At 49.7% G+C, this 20,451-nt stretch overlaps 1 protein-coding gene across 1 annotated transcript in view; it reads right to left on the minus strand.

The window, feature by feature from the left end:
- Positions 1 to 20,451, minus strand: part of ptpro (protein tyrosine phosphatase receptor type O) — a 139,795-nt gene that overhangs the window by 20,105 nt on the left and 99,239 nt on the right. The window contains exons 18-19 of the mRNA XM_041203103.1: positions 17,752 to 17,835; positions 13,952 to 13,987 (exon numbers count right to left, since the gene is read on the minus strand). Of these exons, the coding sequence (XP_041059037.1) occupies positions 13,952 to 13,987; positions 17,752 to 17,835 (120 nt within the window). The remainder of the gene's footprint in view (positions 1 to 13,951; positions 13,988 to 17,751; positions 17,836 to 20,451) is intronic.

Raw genomic sequence — 20,451 nt, forward strand, 5'->3', positions numbered from 1 at the left:
TGTCAATGACCTCAATTGGCCATTGACAGGTCGGCGGGCCCGCAGCTGATTTTGCTGCGCTCTCGCCTTCCTGAAAATTTAAATTGGGTATTGTGAAAATTAAAACCAACACATTAATTATCGCACTAGCCATTTCTTTAAAGACCCTAGGCTGAAATCCATCAGGACCCAGGGATTGTCGGCCCATTGTTCCAGCAATTTGCTCATTTCCTTGGTGATTGTAATTTTTTTGATTTCCCCCTCCCCTCCATTTTCTAATTTACAGCTACTTCTGGGATGTTACTTGTATCCTCTATAGCAAAGACTGATGCAAAAGATCTGTTTAATACTTCAACCATCTCCTTATTTTCCAATATTAATTCCACAGACTCACGTTCCATAGGACCAACGCTCACTTTGGGTCATTTGGAAACAAAGACACTGGCTGTCTCAAACTCTCAAGGTGTGAAAACCACCACACAGGATATTTAATCGACCTAACCACCCACCTAATTTGGAAAAGGACTTTGGACTTGAAAAAGGTTATGATGAGAGAGCCATACTTCGCTTGTTTTTAAAATAACAGCAAGAAGAATTTCTGTGGAGACAGATTTCCATCAGAAACCATCAAACCAGCCACTAGTCATCTAAACAGTCAAGGTAATAAACAGCAATACCTTGAAAATGGGAGAAAGACTTCTTCCCTGATCCCCCAAACTGTTCCAACTTTAAACTCACCTGAGAATCAACTACCTGGATGTTTGAATTACTGTGAATCATGTGCTTTGCAAGACCTTCACTTCAGCTAAGGCATCAACTCATCTAAGAAACTACAGGCCTGCCATGAAAGAGACTGAGACAATCATGAATGGTATTTGTATTCTTTTACCTTCATCTGTATCTATTCATTAAGACATCACATTTTAAATCTACAAGGCAAGTGTGTGATTAATAAATAACTCAGGCTTGCCCAACGTATGGCCCGTGGACTATATACGACCCCTAGAGCCAGTTGTGAAAATGCCGGTCGAACAGGTAAGCTGGAATGGAAGATTCTACATGGAGCAGTTCCTCCAATCACTGGCTGTTTCTCTTCCATGTTTGCTGCTGATAGGCTTACAGGTGAGAGTAAAAAACTGTATTTTAGAGAAAACCAGCTACAGTGAGTTTGGGCCAGGGGAGATCAGAGAGCAGGGAGTGGGCCCAAGGGGAACAGAGAGCCCGGGAGCTGGCGGGGGATCAGAGAGCTGGGAAGCAGGCCTGGGGGGAATAGAGAGCTGGGGAGCAGGCCTGGGGGAACAGAGAGCCCGGGAGCGGGCCTGGGGGAACAGAGAGCTCAGGAGCGGGCCTGGGGGAACAGAGAGCCCGGGAGTGGGCCTGGGGGAACAGAGAGCCCGGGAGCGGGCCTGGGGGAACAGAGAGCCTGGGAGCGGGCCTGGGGGAACAGAGAGTAGGGAGCGGGCCTGGGGGAACAGAGAGTAGGGAGCGGGCCTGGGGGAACAGAGAGTAGGGAGCGGGCCTGGGGGAACAGAGAGCCTGGGAGCGGGCCTGGGGGAACAGAGAGCCTGGGAGCGGGCCAGGGGGAACAGAGAGCAGGGAGCGGGCCTGGGGGAACAGAGAGTAGGGAGCGGGCCCAAGGGGAACAGAGAGCAGGGAGCGGGCCTGGGGGAACAGAGAGCAGGGAGCGGGCCTGGGGGATCAGAGAGCCCAGGAGTGGGCCTGGGGGGGGAACAGAGAGCTCAGGAGAGGGCCTGGGGGAACAGAGAGCTTGGGAGCGGGCCCATGGGGAACAGAAAGCCCGGGAGCGGGCCTGGGGGAACAGAGAGCCCGCGGGGTGGGCCTGGGGGAACAGAGAGCCCGCGGGGTGGGCCTGGGGGAACAGAGAGCCCAGGAGTGGGCCTGGGGGAACAGAGAGCCCAGGAGTGGGCCTGGGGGAACAGAGAGCCCGGGAGCGGGCCTGGTGGGTCAGAGATCCTGGGAGTGGGCCTGGGGGAATGGAGATCCTGGGAGCAGGCCCAAGGGGAACAGAGAGCCTGGGAGCGGGCCTGGGGGAACAGAGAGCAGGGAGCGGGCCTGGGGGAACAGAGAGCAGGGAGCGGGCCCAAGGGGAACAGAGAGCCCCAGAGCGGGCCCAAGGGGAACAGAGAGCAGGGAGCGGGCCCAAGGGGAACAGAGAGCCCCAGAGCGGGCCCAAGGGGAACAGAGAGCAGGGAGCGGGCCCAAGGGGAACAGAGAGCAGGGAGCAGGCCTGGGGGATCAGAGAGCCCTGGGGTGGGCCTGTGGGAACAGAGAGCCCTGGGGTGGGCCTGGGGGAACAGAGAGCCCGGGAGCGGGCCCAAGGGGAACAGAGAGCAGGGAACAGGCCTGGGGGATCAGAGAGCCCTGGGGTGGGCCTGTGGGAACAGAGAGCCCTGGGGTGGGCCTGTGGGAACAGAGAGCCTGGGAGCGGTTCCGGGAGGGAACAGAGAGCAGGGAGTGGGCCTGGGGGATCAGAGAGCTCAGCAGCGGGCCCATGGGGAACAGAGAGCCCGGGACCGGGCCTGGGGGAACAGAGAGCTCGGGAGTGGGCCAGGGGGAACAGAGGGCAGGGAGTGGGCCAGGGGGAACAGAGGGCAGGGAGCGGGCCTGGGGGAACAGAGAGTAGGGAGCGGGCCTGGGGGAACAGAGAGTAGGGAGCGGGCCTGGGGGAACAGAGAGCCTGGGAGCGGGCCTGGGGGAACAGAGAGCCTGGGAGCGGGCCAGGGGGAACAGAGAGCAGGGAGCGGGCCTGGGGGAACAGAGAGTAGGGAGCGGGCCCAAGGGGAACAGAGAGCAGGGAGCGGGCCTGGGGGAACAGAGAGCAGGGAGCGGGCCTGGGGGATCAGAGAACCCAGGAGTGGGCCTGGGGGGGAACAGAGAGATCAGGAGAGGGCCTGGGGGAACAGAGAGCTTGGGAGCGGGCCCATGGGGAACAGAAAGCCCGGGAGCGGGCCGGGGGGAACAGAGAGCCCGCGGGGTGGGCCTGGGGGAACAGAGAGCCCGCGGGGTGGGCCTGGGGGAACAGAGAGCCCGCGGGGTGGGCCTGGGGGAACAGAGAGCTCGGGAGCGGGCCTGGGGGAACAGAGAGCCCGCGGGGTGGGCCTGGGGGAACAGAGAGCCCGCGGGGTGGGCCTGGGGGAACAGAGAGCAGGGAGCGGGCCTGGGGGAACAGAGAGCAGGGAGCGGGCCCAAGGGGAACAGAGAGCAGGGAGCGGGCCCAAGGGGAACAGAGAGCAGGGAGCGGGCCCAAGGGGAACAGAGAGCAGGGAGCAGGCCTGGGGGATCAGAGAGCCCTGGGGTGGGCCTGTGGGAACAGAGAGCCCTGGGGTGGGCCTGTGGGAACAGAGAGCCCTGGGGTGGGCCTGTGGGAACAGAGAGCCCTGGGGTGGGCCTGGGGGAACAGAGAGCAGGGAGCGGGCCTGGGGGAACAGAGGGCAGGGAGCGGGCCTGGGGGAACAGAGAGCAGGGAGCGGGCCCAAGGGGAACAGAGAGCAGGGAGCGGGCCCAAGGGGAACAGAGAGCAGGGAACAGGCCTGGGGGATCAGAGAACCCTGGGGTGGGCCTGTGGGAACAGAGAGCCCTGGGGTGGGCCTGTGGGAACAGAGAGCCCTGGGGTGGGCCTGTGGGAACAGAGAGCCCTGGGGTGGGCCTGTGGGAACAGAGAGCCCTGGGGTGGGCCTGTGGGAACAGAGAGCCCTGGGGTGGGCCTGTGGGAACAGAGAGCCCTGGGGTGGGCCTGGGGGAACAGAGAGCCCGGGAGCGGGCCCAAGGGGAACAGAGAGCAGGGAACAGGCCTGGGGGATCAGAGAGCCCTGGGGTGGGCCTGTGGGAACAGAGAGCCTGGGAGCAGTTCCGGGAGGGAACAGAGAGCAGGGAGTGGGCCTGGGGGATCAGAGAGCTCAGCAGCGGGCCCATGGGGAACAGAGAGCCCGGGACCGGGCCTGGGGGAACAGAGAGCCCGGGACCGGGCCTGGGGGAACAGAGAGCTCGGGAGCGGGCCTGGGGGAACAGAGAGCTCGGGAGCGGGCCAGGGGGAACAGAGAGCAGGGACCGGGCCTGGGGGAACAGAGAGCTCGGGAGTGGGCCAGGGGGAACAGAGGGCAGGGAGCGGGCCTGGGGGAACAGAGAGCTCGGGAGTGGGCCAGGGGGAACAGAGGGCAGGGAGCGGGCCTGGGGGAACAGAGAGCTCGGGAGTGGGCCAGGGGGAACAGAGGGCAGGGAGCGGGCCTGGGGGAACAGAGAGCTCGGGAGCGGGCCAGGGGGAACAGAGAGCAGGGACCGGGCCTGGGGGAACAGAGAGCTCGGGAGTGGGCCAGGGGGAACAGAGGGCAGGGAGCGGGCCTGGGGGAACAGAGAGCCCGGGAGCGGGCCCAAGGGGAACAGAGAGCAGGGAGCGGGCCCAAGGGGAACAGAGAGCAGGGAGCGGGCCTGGGGGATCAGAGAGCCCGGGGGTGGGCCTGTGGGAACAGAGAGCCCTGGGATGGGCCTGGGGTATCCGAGAGCCTGGGATGGGCCTGGGGGAACAGAGAGCCCAGGAGCGGGCCTGGGGGATCAGAGAGCCCGGGAGTGGGCCCAAGGGGAACAGAGAGCCTGACAGCGGGCCTGGGGGGGTCAGAGAGCAGGGAGTGGGCCTGTGTGAACAGAGAGCCTGGGAGCGGGCCTGGGGGAACAGAGAGCCTGGGAGCAGGCCCAAGCAGAACAGAGAGCCTGGGAGCGGGCCTGGGGGAACAGAGAGCAGGGAGCAGGCCTGGGGGAACAGAGAGCCCGGGAGCGGGCCCAAGTGGAACAGAGAGCCCGGGAGTGGGCCTGGGGGGAACAGAGAGCCCGGGAGTGGGCCTGGGGGGAACAGAGAGCTGGGGAGTGGGCCCAAGGGGAACAGAGAGCCTGGGAGCGGGCCGGGGGTGGGGGGGGGGGGTAGTGTGTGTGTGGTAGTGAGAGGGAGAGTGAGTGTGTGTGTGGGAGTGAGAGAGAGTGAGTGTGTGGCAGTGAGATAGTGTGTGTGTATGTGTGCACCTGTGGGTGTAATGGAGAGAGTGAGTGAGTGTGTAGGAGTGATAGAGAGAGTGAGTGAATGTGTGTGGGAGCGAGATAGAAAGTGAGTGAGTGCGTGTGGCATTGAGTGTGCGTGGGAGTGAGAGAGTGAGTGAGTGTGCGTGGGAGTGAGTGAGTGTGTTTGGAAGTGAATGACTGTGTGTGAGTGAAAGCGTATGTGTGGGAGTGAGTTAGAGAGAGAGTGAGTAAATGTGTGTGGAATTGAGTGAGTGTGCATGGGAGTGAGAGAGTGGGAGTGAGTTAGAGAGTGAGTGAGGGTGTGTGGAAGCGAGTGAGTGTGCGTGGAACTGAGTGAATGTATGTGAGAGTGAGAGCGTGAGTATGTGTGGGAGTGAGTTAGAGAGAGAGCGAGTGCATGAGTGAGTGTGATTGTGTGTCTGCCTTACTCCCAGTCTCAGTTTTCTCACTTCTCTCACCACCACACACCAACACATACTCACAGTGGGTGAAGGAGAATGAGTGAGCACCCTGAGGCTGGGAGTGAGCCTGGCACACACACCCTCTCACACTCTGGTCATTTTTATTAATTACTTTTTAAAAACTTAACTTATTGCTATCGCATTGCTTTACTTTTGCTTAGCAATTGAAATACCTCAGCATATTTTTGAAATTGAGTTTTAAGTTATGCTGAACTTATCTTTCTGAAATTTGCACATTGGCCCTTTGGGGGAGAAAAAAATGGAAATTTGGCCCTACAAGTCTGAAATAACCTTATTTTTTAAAGCTCACAAAGCTTGCTGCCAGAATTATTTAAGTTGGGGCAATTACTCCGAGGACAAGAAAGCATTCACCTTTTACATACAAACATATTGATCATGGGCAATGTTAAGGAACACAAATTCTGTCGGCGACAATCTTGAAAAAGAATGAATTCCTTTTAAAAATAACTTCACCTCTATAATAACTGCAGATATTCTGAAGAAGCTATTCCTATTGCAATGAGTTTTGCTTGTTTTTAGTGATATTACGGGCCCTTTTGTCAGGGGCTTTATGTCCATTCAAAGTTATCCAGGTAATAATCATTCCTATTCAATAGTATTAGCCTATAGAAAGGAGCACTTAATGCTATACTGGTAACATTCTTCTTGATTCTCTTCCTGTGCCTGGAGATGCATGAGGGAGGTGAAGCACATGCTTATGACTGTTTCTGTAGATATTTTTTCCTGGAATTGGTTGCTAGCCTGTCACCAGGGGCTACAGCTTGAGCGGCACCACTCTGCATCAAACAAGGCTGACCAGGAGATTCTACCACTCTCACCGCCTGCCAGAGATGCACTGGAATCTGTTTGGCCATGTTATGAACGCACCTTCCATTGCCATAAAATTCTGGAGTGGGACTTGAACACTGAGCTCCTAAGCTCAGAGGCAGGGACACTACCTACTGCACCACAAACCATCCAACTAGCAACATTGCATAGTTACACTTAGGTGCTCATCTGGTGGTGCAAGGCCGTTAGTTCACCAGGGGCAGAATTTTCCATTTGCCGGAGTGGGGGGGGGGGGAAACACCCGATCGGCACTTGTGATTGGGTCCGCGCCACCATTTTATGCGGGCTGGCCAATTAAGGCCCACCCAGCATATTTGCCAACTCCCGTGGATAGTGGGAGTATGCGGGCAGCGGCGGGCATGTACAGACTGCTGGGTCCAATGGCGACCCAGCAGTCTGCTTAAAGGAAGGTCAGGCAGCCTCCTGTAGGCTGGTGACAATGACCAATTCAAGGGCTCACCCAGAGGGTCGGCTGGAGGGAAGAGCAGAGGAGCAGGGCAGGTTGCAGGGTAGGCCCGCAGGGGGCCAATGCGTCCCTCGTTTTTCTGATGACTGCCTTGCTGCCCTCCTCAAGGAGGTGGCAGCATGGCAGGAGGTGCTGTCCCTCAGGATGGGAGGAGGCCGCCCCACATGGTGCGGTGCACCTGGACCCAGTGCCATAAGCACTTCAATGATTTGTTGTGCTCTAGCAGGATGAGTACCATGTTGGCGTTGGGCATTTAACCCAGCAGGTAGCCTTAGCCTTTGACCCCCCCCCTTCCCCACAAGTCTTACTGTTGTGACTGCATTGAATCATGTAGAGCATTTTTCCTATGCTGGATGGGCAAGCAGATAGTGCCCATGCTTAGATCAGCCTGAGTGGTTCATGAGGAGATGAGTTCTCCCCCGCACCATGTGTTGCTCTTAGTTGCACATGACTAGTCTGGGTGCAATCTGGAGGAGATGCAGCTAGGCGCATACTCAGAACTCCAACACACGTCCTTTTCAGGGTGATGAGATTGTGGAAGGGGGGCCTCAAGGTCTCATGGCTAAGAATCATCTGCTGCCCTCAACGCTGCATGTAGTTGCGCCTCCTTGCTATGGGAGCAAAGACTGTGTGTCCGAAAGTGCTTTATGCAGAATGTGTCCAAGGTGGCCATTGGGGGGGTTGGGAGCAGGTGTACTATCTTTGTGTGTCTGATCAGCAGTAGCGGGGAGAGGAGGCACTGGAGGCCTGATATGGGCCACTATGGTTGGGGTGCAGCGTGCGGGTGCAGAGTCCATGTGCAAATTGCCGCAATGAATGGTGTTCTCTCTTTCTCAGGAGAAGAATGCTCATAATGCGTCTGAGCATTCGAGGACTGGAGGCGGCCAGGCCCAGCTGCTCATGTTAAGCCGCTTCAAACAGGAAGCCCTGGAGATTGAGAGGCGCCATGCACCCAGGTCAACTGGTATCGGTGAGGCTGAGGTGGAACGGCTGAGTATTTGAGGCCAACAGTGAGATCCGCTATGTCCTCCCAACATCCATAGCACTGATAATTGTTTAATTGCTCAGTCACAGAGTGATAGACTCAGACGTGTGGGTCATAGACAAAGGTCCCTCGGCCCTTCAAGGATGCGCGCATCAAATACCTTCCAAAGTCGCCTTATCCCATTTCCCAGCACAATGCCTATGGCCTTGTATGCCACGGCATCCCAACTGCACATCCAAATACTTAGTACATGTTATGAGGGTTTCTGCATCTACCACCCTTTCAGGCAGTGCATTCCAGAGTCCCACCACCTGTGTGTGCAAAAGTTGCTCATCACATCCCCTGTAAACCTCATGCCCCTGACCTTAAATCTATGCCCCCTGGTCAATGATCCCTCCACCAAGGGGAAAAGTTCCTTTTTGAGTACCCTATCTATGCCCCGCATAAGTTTATACACCTCAATCATGTCCCCCCTCAATCTCCTGTGCACCAGGGGAAATAACCCCAGTCTATACTTTCTCTCCTCATAAGTGAAACTCTCCAGCCCAGCCAGCATCCTGGTCAACGACTTCTGCACTCTCTCCACTCCAATCACATCCCTCCCGTGAAGGGCATTTCAGAACTGCACACAGAACTATAGCTGTGGCCTAGGCAGCGTTTTCTGCACTTGGAACATTACCTCCCTGCTCCTATATTCTATACTCCGGCTAATAAAGGCAAGTATGGCACATGCCTTCTTAAACACCTTATGTACCTGTCCCACTACCTTAAGGGACCAGCCAACATGTACACCAAGGTCCCTCTGATCCTCCTTACTTCCCAGGATCCTACCATTCATCGTGTATTTCTGTGCCTTGTTTGTCCTGCCCAAGTGCATCACCTCAGACTTATCCACATTATATTCCATTTGGCATTCATCAGCCAATCTGACCAGCCCATCTGTATCCGCCTGTAATGTAAGGCTATTCTCTTCACTATTTGCCACCCCACCAATGTTCGTGTCTATTGGTTCTGGAAGGTTGAACACATAATGAGCCAGGGGGAAAGGGATGAAGTGTGTAACCATGTGCATGCTAACTGATCCACTGTCCTTGTTGTTCATTTCAGCATCATTAGAGCCTGGCTGCCAGGAGGAACTACAGATGCCCCCTCTCACACCTGAGGGCCTTCAAGTGTCACCTGCGTCATATCATTTCTGCGAGGCAGGCACCAGCGCAGATACTAGCACATCGGTGCGCATTGCAACATCGGCTAGGGTCCTGGGGCACAGTGGAGAGGGCACTTCACAATCGCTGGAGGAGCTGGCAGAGACAGAGCGTGCCCATGGTGCCAGCAGTCGGAGGACTGCAGGATACCAGGCACATGCTCAGTTGGTACCTGATGTGCCTCTGGAGTCATCTGTGACGCAGCAGCTGCAGGAAATGCAGCTGGGTGTGTGGGAGCATTGGGGAGTGATATGTAAGGTTATGCTTCATTTGGTGTCTGTGGTGGAGGAGTCCAGGTGGAACATCAGTGATGCAATGAGCCTCATGTCAGAGCGTCATGCTTCCTCCATGGAGAGAGTGGCGACTCTCGAGGAGAGGGGCTTCCAGGAGAACAAGCAGCATGCTCAGACCTGCAAACCCTCACAGCGCCATTGGCCACAGCTGGTCAGTGCCAATGTGGGAGATGGTGTGGGCTTCAAGCTTCCGAGCTCTTTGCCCATCCATCCACGGTAAGCAGGGTGGTCTGGGATGACCTCACGTCAGTGGAGCAGCTGCCTGTTGTATCTGTCGGCTCCTCTCACGGCGTTCGGAATGGGGGCACCAGCTCCTCTGCTCCTCTCCCAGTGACCGCTTCATTGGGTGAGGCTGCGATGACTGGGGAGATGCCATCTGTGGACCTGGCAGATCCCTCCCAGGTGGGCCCAGCACAGGCTCCATGGGCCAGAGGACAACCGCCAAGGTCACTGAGGCCAACAGGACAACAGAGTCAGCAGGCTGTCTCAGATGCCACTCTGAGCGATGGGGTGGCGCCAAGATGTAGCACCCGCAAACAAAAGCATAAGGCACGTTATGCACACCACGTGTTTCTCACTGGTGCTTTTGTGTTGGCCCGAGATTAGGTCCTTATAATTTATTTTTGCGTGCTTACAGTATTGTTTTGGAATTGTGAGAATATCTGATGTTTAAAATAAAAATCAGATGTGTTACCATGGTTGAGGGTGGCTCATTTGTTCTGCATGTGTATGTTTAAGAGAAATGTCATCAGTGTTTGTTTGGACATTCAAATTTATATCCAAAGCCCTTAGTTGCAGCTGATGGCCTGGCAGATTTAGCACTTAGGTGCCGAGTATGGATGTGCCAGGCAAGGCTGTTCCTGCTGATTCATTTATGTGTTGTGCTAGCTGAAGGTTCATTGGATTAAAGTCTCCCGGGTGCCCCTGCCTCCTTGGTGTAGTCCCGTTTCGGCATGCAGCCCCACATCATTCCCCTGTGCTTCCTCATCCTCAGAATCAGTGCTGGACTCATCGTGTGCAGCCACATCCACTGCGTCAAAGTCTTTATCGCCCACTGCATCCCCCCACTTCCAGCGCAAGATTGTGGAGAGCGCATTATCACCAACGCATGATCTGGGGGGTACTGGAGTGTGCCCCCGGAGCAATCCAGGTATTGGAAGCGCATCTTGAGAAGACTGATGGCTCTCTCCACCAAAGCCCTTGTGATGCTGTGGCTTCTATTGTACCGCTGCTCAGCTTCTGATATTGGATAGTGGAGAGGCATCATAAGCCACCTTCTGAGGGGATAGCCCTTGTCACCCAGCAGCCATCCATCCAGCCGAGCCAGAGCACTGAAGAGCCCTGGCACCTAGGAGTGTCTGAGGATGTAGGCATCGTGGGAGCTGCCTAGGTACCTTGCACAGACTTGCAGAATCTGCATCCTGTGATCACACACTATCTGCACGTTCATGGAGTGGAAGCCCTTCCTGTTGACACAGGCACCGGGCTCACCTGCTGGCGCCTTGATGGCCACGTGTGAACAGTCTATAGCACCCTGGACATGGGGGAAGCCAGCAATGGCCGCGAAGCCTTTGGCTTGCTGTGCCTGACTTGCCTGCTCACAGCAGAAGTGGATGAAGGTCAATGCACGTCTGAACAGAGCGTCTGTGACCTGCTTGACACAAGTGTGGACAGCTGATTGGGAGACACGGCAAAGATCACCCACTGACCTCTGGAAGGAGCCAGAGGCATAGAAGTGGAGGGCAACTGTGATCTTCAGAGCAGCTGGCATGGGGTGTCCACCCACACAGTTAGGGGAGATCTCAGGGCCAGTCATCTGACAGATATAGTTGACTGTCTCCCTTGACAGTCAGACCCTCCTTCGGCACTGCACCTCAGTCATATTGAGGTAGCTGCTTCGCCGCCTGTATACTCTGGCAGCAGGACAATGGCCTCTTCTGTGGCCCCTTCCACCCTGGATTATCTCTTGGTCCTGTGCCCCTTCTGCCTGTGCCTGTATTCCCAAAGGTGGCTCTCCTGGAGGCTGAATGTGCACTCCTGGCCTCCAACTTATTCTAGCCCTCCTTTCCTCCTCAGAGGAGCTGCCTCCAGTGGACTGGTCAGAACCCATACCCAGGCCAAAGAGAAGCCTCCAGAAAGCTGCAGACCCGATAAAGATTCCTGACAGCAGAGTGCTGAGCTGAAGGTTCAAAATACACAGAAAGCTGCTAGAATGCATTCTGAACAACTGCAGATCACACAGGTAAATTTGGAATACTTTCTCCAATAAATACTCCACAAAGCAGATTGATGACCCCACTGAGCCCTCTTATCCCGCCCGTGGATGAGGTTCATAGAAAAGTCTCTTAACCGCCTGCCCGTTGTGCCCGTGCGCCAGCCCGAAGATCGCACGGGTGCCTAAAAACCGCTGTCAGTTGATGAATTAAGGACCTTAACTAGCTCATTAATTAATGGTGGGCGTGCGTTGAACTTCATCGCGCACCCACCCACCGAAATATCGCGATGGTGTGCGGTGACATCGGGATGCTCGCCCGACGTCATCATGTGTCATTTTACGCACAGATGTGCGGGGCCTGCCCCCTGCAAGTCAAACTGAAAATTCTGCCCCAGGGACCAGTCTCGTTGCCTCTTAGTCACTGGTAACATCAAATCTCCAAGTACGTTATTGTACAAAGTTGTAAAACAATAACGTGGTATTTAACGTTTGCAACATTCTATATTTCAGTGAAAGCGCTGCAGCCAGAAGCAAACAAATGACAGTTGCAGGGTAGAACATGACTTTGTGCAATGGTATAAAATGGGTTAGTCTGTTTTATACCTTTTCTGATTTTTGTTTAAATGGGAGATCTAAAACTGGCTGCCAATTCGCTATCAGCCATTTTGCACTACCACGCCAACTCGAGATATACCATACCTAGTCTGACTGGCTACGTTCCCTGAGCCAGATAGTATGCTCATTAATAATTAAACTAACAGCATGACCCTTTTCATGAACTGCTTATTATTTGACATCTCACAGCGATGGGTTGTACTAAATTATTTCTAGCCATTTAAAATCTGGGCGGCAAGCTGTTAATGCATGGCTCATGCTGGTCAGTCACGGTGAAAATTCAATTTCAGTTGTGTAATTCTGGGAAGCATACAGTACAGGCAACAACACATTGCAACAGGAAGGAAATAACTATAAAAAGTGGCCATGTTATCAACTTTGCTGGTCTACACGCATCTCCTAAAGTCATATAAGCAAACACCTAGGAGCAGGATCGCAATTTATTCTTCCAGCTTTGACAGGATAAGGGTTAATAATTGGAAAAATAGAATCAATATTTCACAGTGCTGAGCAAGGAGCAGCTTAAATAAGAAATACTGCTTGGACTGGTTTCTTGTTGTTTGACCAGATGAAAATAACCACAGCTGTCTGTGGTCTTTCAATAAATATTTCACTAACTCATCAGCTATGCTCAGTGTTACCATTCAGTGCTGACTTAGGGGAAGCTGTTGAAATGGAAGTAGTGCAATAAATTCAAGAACATTTTAAACTATGACACCCGTCAGGGCTGGGTAGCACAGCCTTCGGATATGAGGAAAGACTCGGGGCCAGCAGTTGGCTCCACAATGACTTTCCAGCTTCACTTATGGCACTCGTTGAAAGAGGTTTCTCATGAGTTGGAGGTAGGTAAAACCCAAAGATGAGTCATTGCAGTGACTCACACTTACATACTGGCAACCACATCCTTTGTGCAGTACATTTGTGAGAGGCCTTGCAGCAGCCAGGCTGCTTGCTGTCCTCTTACTTTCGAAATGGGTGGCTGGTTACAGATGGACCTTAAAACAGTGAGAAATGAACAAAAACAAAGCTTCAGCTGAGCTATTGTGTAATTATCCAATGAGAATTTCTGAAATGCATCGACGCTGAGGACAACATTGGAAGAAAACTTACCTGAACCCTGCAAGGTTGACTGGAGTGATTATTATTCTTTAAGGGGAGGGGGGGTGGTCGGGAGAGCAATCTCCGTACCAGGTTGCAAGTCATAATCTCAGATTAACACTTTGATTTGGTTCATACAGAGACTGGTCTTGGGTTTAACCAGAGACTCTGAGAAAGACTGATGCATCCCATGGAGGATCTGTGCCTTGGCATAATTGGGGTGAAAAACACTGTATTTAGAAATCTGCTGCCAGGAGATCAGGTCTGAGGTTTTTCCTCGTTTTAGGGACATGATGAGAGTTTGTTTTTTTTAAATTTATTTGTTCATGGAATGTGTGCATTGCTGGCTAGACCAGCATTTATTGCCCATCCCTAACTGCCCTCGAGAAGGTGGTGGTGAGCCGCTGCCTTGAACCGCTGCAGTCTATGTATTGTGGCAACCCCCACTTTTAGTGCTTTAGGAAGGGATTATCCCTTCACCACTTCCCTCTTAGGCATAATGGTTGTAACAATGAACTGCAAGCAACTACATAGAGCAGTGGGGTATCTTTCTGCACCTGAAACATCTTGCAGCTACAGAACTAACAAAGGGTCTACTCTCCCATTCCTGTGTTGGAGCAGTGCAAAGAAGCAAGCTTGATCCGCAGAAACGTATGGGACAGCTATTCTTCTAATAGTACTGACACATTAATGTACAACACTTAGAATAGAACCATTTTCCATCAATTTAAGTTAATTACAAGAGTACTAAACATACTTGGCTAGTTTCCTCTTCTTTAGTGCATATTTATTCCTGTAAGTAAAGAAGAACATGTGATTAAAAAGATTGCATAAATTTCATGAGTAAAGATAGAAACTGATGAAACTTCCTCAATGTAACACACAGCACACTGAATTTAATTTGGGAAGACATTGTGCCAAAAGACTGCAAGCAACCACCACACTCCAAAATAACTTGTGGTAAAAATAAGACTTTTTAACCTCTTCTCTCCTGAGCCACTTTCATGTTACTAACCTGGTATTTGATAAGCAGATGGCCCACTCCAGTAAAGGAAGAGTCTCAAAGGATTTACAGAGTCGTGGACAGAATCCATGCAAGTCAGTAGTAAATGACACAAAATATTGATAAACTTGCAATAAAATGAAGGAAACGTGATTACACAATGAAAAGGATATGCTTACAGGATGGTTGGACATATAGGCAAACACAAGGATAAAAACACCATTCACAGCAGGGAATCTTACTCATTGTGTAAGAAGACTAATGCATCTTATACTGCACATGTCACTAATGCATCTTAATGTCACGGTATTATATCTAACAAACTATATGTAGGTTAGTTATTCAGTCTTGTAATATCACCACATTCGTTATGCATGCATGTGAGTTAATGTACATACTAATCTAACTTATCATGTTAGCAGCATTGATTATGATTGCATTTTATAATATAGGCACATTATCTGCTTTATGTTTTAGGATGTAGCTACTTCCATTACTACTGCATCTTTAAATGTAGGTATGAGTTAATAGCATAAGCATGTTATTAATGTATCATATGTAAGCAGATTACTTACTGATATATCTTAATGGTTCTTGTATATAATCTTATAATTAATTATCAGAGTATCTTATAACGTAGTGGCATTAAATGTCAAATACCTTATAATGTAGACGCAATAGTTAGTAGTGAATGTAGAAACATAGCAAATTTACAACACAGGAGGCCATTCAGCCCATCGTGTCTGTGTTGGCTGAAATCAGCCATCCAATCCAATCCCACCCTCCAGCTCTTGTTCTGTAGCCTTGTAGGTTACGACATTTCAAGTACATTTCCAAGTACACTTTTGAATGCGATGAGGGTTTCTACCTCTACTATCCTTTCAGGCAGTGTGTTCCAGACCTCTTCCACTCTCAGGGTGAAATATTTTCTCATCAACTCTCCTCTAATCCTCCTACCAATTACTTTAAATCTATGCCCTCTAGTTATTGACCTCTCTGCTGTGGGAAATAGGTTGCTCCTATCCACTCTATCTAGAACTCTCTCATAATTTAATACACCTCAATTAAATCTACAAATGTGCTTACAAGGTACTTAAGTTATTTTATAATGTAGCATTAAATACTAATGTTGCAGTGTTAATAAATCTTGCAATGTAGACACTTTAGTTACTCATTCAATGTATCTGCATAAGTTATTCATTTATCTTTTAATGCAGTGACACTAGTTATTAATATATCTTATAATGGTAGGTGCATTAATTACTAATGTATGTTATAATGTATGCAAATCAGTTACTAATGAACTAATCAGAGACCTGAGGATAACTGTTCATCACCCATTAAAGGTGAAGGTAGTGTGAGCTGGCTATAGGGAAAGCAGATAGGATTTTAGATTGTACAGTAAGGGCTGGAGTAGAAAATTGACTATGAGAATCAGATTTCAGTTGGTCATTCTTCAGGATATCACTGGCAATACCATTTATTGTCCATCCCTAGTTGTCCTTGAGGTGGAGCTGGTGGTGTTCAGCTGCCTTCTTGAACTGCTGCAGTCCATGTGGTGAAGGTGTTCCCACAAAAGCTTTTGGATAGGGAGTTCCAAGATTTGGACCCAGGAATGGCAATACATATCCAAGTTGGGATGGGGTGTGGCTTGGAGGCCGTGGTCTTCTCATGCAGCTGCTGCCTTTGTCCTTTTAGATGGCAGAAGTCACATGATTGACAGATGTTGCGGATGAAGCCATGGCAACTTGCTGCCATGTATCCTGTAGATAATGCACTCTGCAGACACAATATACCCACAGCTGGAGCACTGTGCTCAGCTTTATTATGAAGAACACAGATCCTAAAAAACAAGCAGAGGGCTACAACCAAAATGATATATAGCCTAAGCACTCTTTGTTATTAGTTAGGTTTCAAATGTTTGGGCTGTTTACTTTAGTGAAATAAAGGCAAGGAGACAATGTAACAGAAGTTTTTAAAATGATGAAGCAATTGGATTCGGTCAGGTTGGTTTGGTTGGAGGGGATGGATGTCAATGGTAGGACTATGGAACATGTGTACAAAATTTTTAAAAATTGGTAAGGTGCCAGGATATATTTCTTTCCGCAGTCATGGTCCCAAATAAACTACCGGCAGCTCCTTTAAAGGGAACTTGACAGGTTGTTGTCTGGAGGATATTTCTAGTTATGAGGCAAATTGGGCAAACTGATAGATAACTGCAGTCAGAAGTAGGTTGTCTAAGCATCTCTGAATGGATGAGCTAAAATAGGCCAATGACCTTCTTCATCCATAACGATCCTGAAATTTATGAGCGTCACAGAGTTGAATTCAGCAGCTATATGTCTACTCCACGTTTCCATTTTCTTTCCTATTTTCTACATCTTTCACCTCCTGTTTTTCTGTCTCCACATGAACATGGGCCCCTCGGGTCTATTTCAACTGAAAAACAACCAAGGTTTCACATGTTCTCCGGTTTAACACTTCACTTCAATTTTCTGCTTCCTTACATGATCCAGCAGAGAGATCACTGATCCTGCTTTCTGATGGTAAAGTGCAATAGCCTCAGTAATGCATCATAATAAAATAAAGCACCTAATACAATATTTTGGAAGAGGGAATTGGTTATTGTGCTGCAATCTTAATAGGATAACTAAATGGCACAGTCGATATAAAATTTGTCAAACTCTATTGCTAATTTTTCAAACATACAGAAATATCCAATGGGTTGTCATATTATCACTTATCTCACTTCCCAGCCACATAGACAGTGGCTAATTTTAAAGAGTTTGAGTTTAGGAATTAATCACAGCAAGTGACTAGAATTCTACTACTGCTAATAAGCTGTTCTTACCCACATCATTAATTATTGCTAAATGTACTAAGTGTGGAACCTAACTCATTGCCTGCATCTTGTCCTGTTCATCCATCACCCTGTCCTTGCGGCCTACATTGGCTCCTTGGTTCCCCAATGAATTAATTTAAAATTTGCATCCTTGTATTTCAATCCCATTCTGGCCTCACCCTGTCCTATTTCTGTAAATTCCACAAGCCAGACAACTCTAGCCGAGCTCTGTGTTGCTCAATTCTGGCCTTGTGTGTCTCTTGCCCTTCAGCCCACTGTTGGCAGCTATGCCATCAGCCATCTCAGCCTTACACTCCGGAATTCATTCCCTAAATCTCTCTGTGCCCCTCTCCTGCTTTAAGACCCTCCTTAAACACAATGTCTTTTAAGCAAGCTTTTGGTGACTTATCCTCTTTTGACTTCACATTCATTTTTTTCCTCTACATTAAAGGCAAGATAAAAAGGCAAGTTGTTTTTGCAAGTTAATTCTCTCTTGACAAATTTAAAACTCATCTCGTGTCCCTCACACACTAACGAAACAAACATGTGCACGTCTTGTGCAAAGTAATATGAATACCTTTTTGTACTATCCTATATTTTGTAGCCAGTAGCTTCTTGCAGTACAGATGTGTGAGAATATCTGGGTGAGAGGCTTTCAGTTTTAACATTTCTCAGCAGGTAGTAGGCAAGAAGACTTTTAAAATAAACTTACCAAGGGTTAATACCAAAGGCCAAAAGATAGTCAGTCCAAAGGCATGATGGGAGCAGTGCAAGAACAGCAAAAATACTTCTACGCCTGAGAAAATGCAACACAGACACATATAGACAAAGAGTCTGTTTGATTAATAAAAGAGAAAGTTGCCCGTGATTAACATACACATGAAGCAAGACTTAGTTAGGTACAGTATATAGAGATTCTGCAGTAACATGAACATGCTGCACAGCTCAGATAGCGTTACAATGAGAAATAGAGAGAGTAATGCACAAAGTTAATGTGATTAATAGTTTCATTCGCACGTGCAAACACAAAATTAAAATCATTACCTGCTATATTATTCTTTTCATTTCTTGCCGCAACATTTGACCTGCTCCCTATTAAACATCGCATCCAATACTCTGGAGTCTGGATTACCGCTGGGAAGAACTCAGATTGATTTATAATTGTGCTGAAGACTTATTGTTACAGACACTTTGGGTTGAATTTTCACCAAGGAGGCAGGAAATAGGAGTTGGGTTTGTTCCAAGTCAGAAACCCACCTCAAGTGGGAAGATGATTACAATTAAGATTTTCATGTGCTTAAGCTTTGACTGGTATGGAGATGGGTTTCCTGTCAATTAAGGCTAGCTGGTGGGCTCTCGAAGTGGGCCAATTGGAGGCCTTCCAGCTTCAGAGGAGCACCTGACTGCAGTGCAAGGTCACTCCCCCCCCACCACCACCCACACACCGGCCTGCTGATGGATACCTGCCTCCAGGCTGTTGATCTGACCCCGTTGCATTCGGAATGAGAAGGCCAACTGAAAAATCCCAGTCAGCCTCCTAAATTTACCACTAGCAAGGCTCTTAATAAGCCTAATTTCCTGCCCACCTCATCTGGGTGGTTGGCCTTCCCAGGCCCCGAACTCACCGCCCCCAAAATGGCCGGCACCAAGACTAGCGTCCCAAAGCTGACAGGTTGGCTGGTGCTGGTATTTTCGTTCCCTTCCCCCGCCACCATGTTCAATTCTGACCTCGAAGGGGCCTGAAAATTCAGCTTTCTCTATTTATATCTGCTTCTGCATTGCCAGCGCTACCAGAAGCTGCAAGGGAAAAGCCAGCTCTGAAAATCCTGCCTAAGATCATAGCATGGTTACAGCACAAAAGGCCATTCAGCCCTTTGCATCTGTGCCAGCTCTCTGCAAGAGCAACTCATCTCGCCCCGCTCCCTGCCTTTTCCTCACAGCCTTACAACTACTTTTCTCTTCAGATAATCATCCCATTCTCTTTTGAAAGCCTCGATTAAATCTGCCTCTACCATATTTTCAGTGCATACCCGATCCTAGACATTCGCTGCCTGAAAAAGGTTTTCCTCATGTTGCTGTTGCTTCTTTTGAAAATCACTTGAAATCAATGTCCTCTTGTTCCTGATCCTTACATTGTGTTGATTTTTTCCCCCCTCGAGACCTAAAGCCGGGTTTTCCTCTGGGTCAGGTTCCTAAATAGAATTTTCTAACCATGGATGGGGGTGGGGGTGGTGTGGTTCATCTCTGTTTTTTAGTTTTACAATGTACAGACTCGTTTACTAGAAAGAGCAATTCATGGAATCTAACCCAGCGTTTGGCCCTTAGGAGAGGGTAAACAAATAAATGTTTTTTTCCCCACAATCTAAACACAGACTGAGTGCTACCTTGGCTGGCTGAACTCCATTCATATTAAAAAAAAATACTGCTGATGCTGGAAACCTGAAATAAAAACAGAAAATGTGGGAAATACTCAGTAGGGTCATACGGACCTGAAACGTTAACTCGGTTTCTCTCTCCACAGGTGCTGTCAGGCCTGCAGAGTTTTTCCAGCACTTTCCATTTGTATCAAAATGGAGATTGTGCTCTTTAAAGCGACAACTGAATTTTATACCTTGTTCTTATTGTAACAACAGTATAATACACATGAAGGTTAAGTGGCCAATCAATATGAAGGAGGGTCTTTTGATTCACTCAGTGCTGCTACCTGTGCAGAACAGACAAATAAATAGATCCTAGCAGATCCCAGTGGCATTCCATGTGGTGAGCAAGACAGTGGGATAACTAAAGTGCAACAGGAAGTAAATAAGATGCACTCCGGAAGTGAATGTTAAATGCTATGGTGTATATATGGGATTAGCAGGTGTATGTAGAAATTAAATCCAGCAGGTCTAGGTTAAAGAAGATGGTTAGACCTCCCTTTCTTTATTCTTCCTCCTCCAGTGCTTAATTCATTCATTCATTACTATTACGCAAAAATACTTTCTTAATAAAAATGAAAAGCAGAATTCCCCATTCTTTCACCAAAGCACAGATTTCATCAACACTGACTGCATCGTCTGTGAATCTGTGCCGATGTCCATGGGGAATTGAATGGCTTGGACGTTTATAACAACTGTTAAAACAGATGCAAAAACTGGGCCTTATACTGGGAAATTCAACCTGACAGTGATGCAATGAGTGAGAGAAGACCAGCCTCCTGGCATGACCTACACACAATTGTTCTGTCACAGAATCACAGAATGGTTACAGTGCAGAAGGAGGCCATTTGGCCTGTTGTGCCCCTGCTGGTTCTCTGAAAAAGTAATTTACCCACTCCCCCGCTCTTTCTCTGTAGCCCTAATAAATGTTTTCTCTTCTGTCAATTAAGCAATTCTCTTTTGAAAGCTACAGTTGAATCTTCCTCCACCACATT

This window comes from Carcharodon carcharias, chromosome 13 (assembly GCF_017639515.1).
Source record: "Carcharodon carcharias isolate sCarCar2 chromosome 13, sCarCar2.pri, whole genome shotgun sequence".
NCBI lineage: Eukaryota > Metazoa > Chordata > Chondrichthyes > Lamniformes > Lamnidae > Carcharodon > Carcharodon carcharias.